The sequence below is a fragment of the Octopus bimaculoides genome, chromosome 14 (genome assembly GCF_001194135.2).
Source record: "Octopus bimaculoides isolate UCB-OBI-ISO-001 chromosome 14, ASM119413v2, whole genome shotgun sequence".
Taxonomy (NCBI): domain Eukaryota; kingdom Metazoa; phylum Mollusca; class Cephalopoda; order Octopoda; family Octopodidae; genus Octopus; species Octopus bimaculoides.
Genome location: NC_068994.1, coordinates 45,022,993 through 45,027,828, shown reverse-complemented (window position 1 = coordinate 45,027,828; position 4,836 = coordinate 45,022,993). Strand labels below are relative to the sequence as shown.

The following is a 4,836-nucleotide window of genomic DNA, read 5'->3' as shown; positions in this document are numbered from 1 at the left end:
CCCGATCGTGGTGGCCGGGCGTGGGAACACGAACCGCCACCACCCGAAATGCCGGCATTCCAGCAGAGGAACGCTAACCAGGGTGGCGGCGGTGGAGGAGGACGTGGAGGCGGTGGGAACTACCAGAGTGACCGTGGTGGTGGAGGTGGCGGTAGAGGTGGCCGGATCCAGGGCAACTGGAATGACCAGAAACAACAGCAACAACAACAGATGGGCAGCAACTGGAATCAAGGTGGAGGTTCGTGTTATCTCTCTCTCTCTCTCTCTCTCTCTCTCTCTCTCTCCTTATATATATATATATATATATATGTTCATGTACACTATCAAAAGTCCCTTTAGCACATTAATAGTTTAATCCAAAATGTTTAAGGAACATCCAAGTCACCCTATATAGAGAGTTACATGTGTCTGTGTGTGGTAAAATATATATTTTTCTTTTTAGTTTGTTAACCAGTTTGATGCTGATTAGAAAAGCATGAACAATTCTTGAATAAACGAACATCTGTAGGTATCTCACACATTCAAACACACATACCCCAAAATACTGTTTCATAAATCTCAGCCCATTTAAGTACTTCAAGAGCAATATCTTTATCAATCACTGGTGCAAGTGAAGAACGGCAAAAATAATTTTAAAATGCAGCAGGAGTTCGTTAAACCAAGTACCAGTTATTTACTGATGGCACTGAAGATAAGTCAGTCGACGATACCATTACATTTCACCCACCCCCACTACAGCTGTTCCCCAAACTTATTTCGTTGTGGAATTCGTTCCTGTATTTTAAGGACAGTTCCCTCCATCCTAATTTTGATAAGATATTAAATGAAACAAATTGTTTTAGAGAGAAAAATCGTATTTATAACAAAACAAAAAAAAAAAAGTAAAGAAAATGCTGTAAATATTACTTTGAAATAGTGAATCCGTTATTTTTATATTTTATTAAGACTCCTTATCTTGTGGAACCCCATCATTTTTTCATGGAAGCAACTACAAAAAAAAAAAAAACTATCCCACCCTACCCTATGAATTATCAATAGAAGAAAGGATCTTGGACAAACGGGGTCTGTTTCGATTGAGTGATATTGGTGTCACCCAGGTTTCTTCAAGCAAATGACTATGTGGACCCCAAACGAATTTTCTTTTAGTGTTGCTTTCGCTCTGAGGCTGCAGAAGGGTATAAACTCTAGCAATCAGACTATACCTGCAGAAAGCAACAACTCTCTTGTTCCCAACTTCCTCACCAGCCATCCAGATATTAGTAGCTTTCAAATTCATAATGGTGAAAATGCTAATTAAATACTGGGCACAAATTAATTATGCTCTTTCTCCAAAATAAATGACCTTCTGCTTCTTGTGATATTGGTAGAACAAGGGACAATGCATTATGTTCAACTTTAGCCTGTCAACCTGCCAATAAAATATCGGTCAAATCCAAAGACCTTTATCAGTCATAGTCAGCTGTTTATCTTCCCCTATATAGACAGCCCTGGGTAAGATTTTTAGGCCTGTTCTGCTCTGGGCCCTTATACTTTTACCCATCTTTTGCCCCTCATAACAGGAAATCTCCTCCCTCTCCAGAGTTTGTAGCTTGCAAACTACATAATGGCCTCACTAGTACTGATGACACAAAAAGCATCTGGCACATGCTGTAAGGTGATTGGCATTAGGAAAGGCATCCAGACACACACATATATATACACATCAGGCTCCTTTCAGTTTCCATCTATCAAATCCTCTCACAAGGTTTTGTTTGGTCTAGGACTATACTGAAAGACATTTGTCCAAGGTGCCATGCTGTGGGACTGAACCTGAAACCATGTGGTTGAAAAACTTAACCACATAGCCATGCTAATTTGGATGCTTATTTCTTGCAAGTTGAGTGGCTCTGTAGAGGTTCTCTTTCTAAGCTTAACATCTCTGTACTAGATTAAAGAGATGGCTTGATACTGGTGACCAACTGCTGTAACTCTTTTATTAATAGTTTATTGGCAAACTGTGTATAGTTTACAGACATATATACTGAAACAGTATGGAATTGTATTCATATCAGCACAACCTGAATGTGTACACTTGTATTCTCTACATATTGCATCTCTGCCTCTTGTCAGTTCTTGGTTTTTAACTGTAAGAAAATACCAAGACTGGTTTGACAAGAACAACACCTAAATAAAGTAGCTGAGCAACAGAAAGTAGGCTTTTCATACCCAATGAAATGACAAGAATGATAAGTGCAAAGGGAAAACTTTCCAGCAGGCAGACACTGCAATCCAGAAACAAATGTGCAATGAAGAACAATTAGTGTCAGGCCTAAATACTTAAAAGCTGGTTGCCTGCATAAGGCAGTGAGTTGGCAGAATCATTAGCATGCTGGACATTATGCTTAGTGGCATTTCTTTCAGTTATTTACACTCAGAGTTCAAATCCTACCAAAGTCAACTTTTCTTTTCATACCTTCAGAGTTAATAAAATAAAGCATCAGTCAAGTACTGGGGTCAGTGTAATTGAATTATCCCCTCCCCTTAGAATTGCTGGCTCTGAATCCTGCACCAGACTGGCAATCTGTTCATGAAAACGTTGTGATCTCGCTCACTTAGACACCATAAAAACTAGATAACTGGGTCCTAGGGTTCAAGAAAAAGAACACCTAAGAGATTTCATCAACTTGAACAATCTTTGTACAACAACTTCTCGGGTCCGGAGATGGTATGAAACTTGTAAAGGAATAGGCAGCTGCCAAGAACTAATGAGAACATTTCAGAGGCTTGCTTAACCATGTCTGTGCAACAAATGAAATATCCCTGGATGATATTGCTTAGTTGCATCACCAAAGCAGTCAAGACCCAATGGAATTTTAGCTGAGATATATAAATGGGGAAATGAAGCATTAACAGCAAAGCTTCATGCACTGTTTATGCTAATTTAGGCATGAGAAGAGTTACAGCTAACTGCAGCAATGTAACATACTCTCTACAGGAAAGGAGATAAATCAAATGTTAGCAAATATGAAGAATTCTCACTTTTGTCAACTGTGAGAAAAATTTTGGCGGAAATGCTGCTCAACCAACTCATTACACTTTCAAAGGCTTACTTATTTGAATCTGTGGGTTTTTTTTAATTACATTCCAAGCGCACTACTGATATATTCTATAGTTGCCTGTTATAGAGAAATGTTGTGAGCAACAATATACCACAGTATATTGCTTTCTTTAACATTGCTTAGGCATTTGGTTTCATAAATTGTGAAGCTTTGTGGAAGACTCAGTGCCAGAACAAAAACCACTATTACATCAGTAATTAATCTTCAGTATGAAGATAATGCCAGTTAGTTTTACTGAAACTGATCTGTGATAGTTTTGCTGACACATATGAGTGAGGACTTATGGCTTACCATCAATGTAATTGAAGCAAAAGTCTTGTAACAGCAAGCAGGAACCTGGTCCAGCCATCCAAGTACAAGGATGATTGGTTGAAAATACAGAGCGTATCTGGTTAGTCACCTATCATAGAACTCAGATATTGATATAAAGAGACCCAATATTTGGTCATCTGAGAATATGAGTATACAAAGATCATGACTGAAATAACTAAATTTTTGGTGTACTTGTTGTACCCACTCTCCTGTATGGCTTTGAAACTCAGGTAAGCTCTAGGCTACATCACTTTAAGCTAGAAATATAACCATTGGAGATGTCAAAGGAAGCCCATTGACATAATGTGGAAGAGCAAAGGGTGTGTGTGTGTGTGTGCAAACCCCCATTCAATGAAGATATGAAACAACAGTGTTTTTTTGTCATAAAATAACCTATATAGGCACAGGAGTGGCTGTGTGGTAAGTAGCTTGCTTACCAACCACATGGTTCCGGGTTCAGTCCCACTGCGTAGCATCTTGGGCAAGTGTCTGTAACTATAGCCTCGGGCCAACCAAAGCCTTGTGAGTGGATTTGGTAGATGGAAACTGAAAGAAGCCCGTCGTGTGTATGTATATATATATATATGTTTGTGTGTCTGTGTTTGTCCCTCTAGCATTGCTTGACAACCGATGCTGGTGTGTTTATGTCCCTGTCACTTAGCGGTTCGGCAAAAAGAGACCGATAGAATAAGTACTAGGCTTACAAAGAATAAGTCCCGGGGTCGATTTGCTCGACTAAAGGCGGTGCTCCAGCATGGCTGCAGTCAAATGACTGAAACAAGTAAAAGAGTGTATGCTTTTATTGAAAGAAAACATCTTTGACCTCCTTTCATCCTGCCTAATTAGTCATAAATAAGTACCTGCAATCTCACCAGACTTGAGCTCCTTCAAAAGCAACGGGCAATGTCCCTTCCTGTCTAAACCATCAAAAGCAATGGAGTAAGCATCCTCACATGCCTTCTACGAAATTCTTGCTGTGGCAACCCAACATTACCACCATACCTTTTTCCAGGATGCTCCCACCCACCCTTATATAAATGCAGGATAAAAACATATCTTCTCTCTTGTAAGACATCTCTACCTCTGCTTGTGCCTGGCATAAAATCACCTCTCCACCCTCTCAAAAACTCCTCCCACTTAGTTGAGAGGGTTATTCCATTTCCTCATTCTCTTCTGACTTGTAAGTTACTTAGCAACCCCACTAGTGCCGGTAACATCAGTAACTGGTCCCTTTATTTTATGTGGAGCATTGATCCTTTGTCTTTAACAAAATCACAGAACCACATTTTAATTTATTTATTTTTCTTTACTTGTAGGAGGTTACCAACAAGGTGGTTACAATTCTTACCAGCAGAACCCACATCATCATCAACAACAACAGCAACATCATCATCAGCAACCACACTATAGCAACCAATCAAACTAC

At 39.5% G+C, this 4,836-nt stretch overlaps 1 protein-coding gene across 1 annotated transcript in view; it reads left to right on the top strand.

The window, feature by feature from the left end:
- The window catches only part of LOC106884272 (protein FAM98A), a gene marked incomplete at its 3' end in the record, with an annotated part of 6,067 nt that extends 1,231 nt beyond the window's left edge, over window positions 1-4,836 (top strand). Inside the window, exons 3-4 of the mRNA XM_014935561.2 lie at window positions 1-238; window positions 4,727-4,836. The exon at window positions 1-238 is cut by the window's left edge and continues 9 nt beyond it. Of these exons, the coding sequence (XP_014791047.1) occupies window positions 1-238; window positions 4,727-4,836 (348 nt within the window). The remainder of the gene's footprint in view (window positions 239-4,726) is intronic.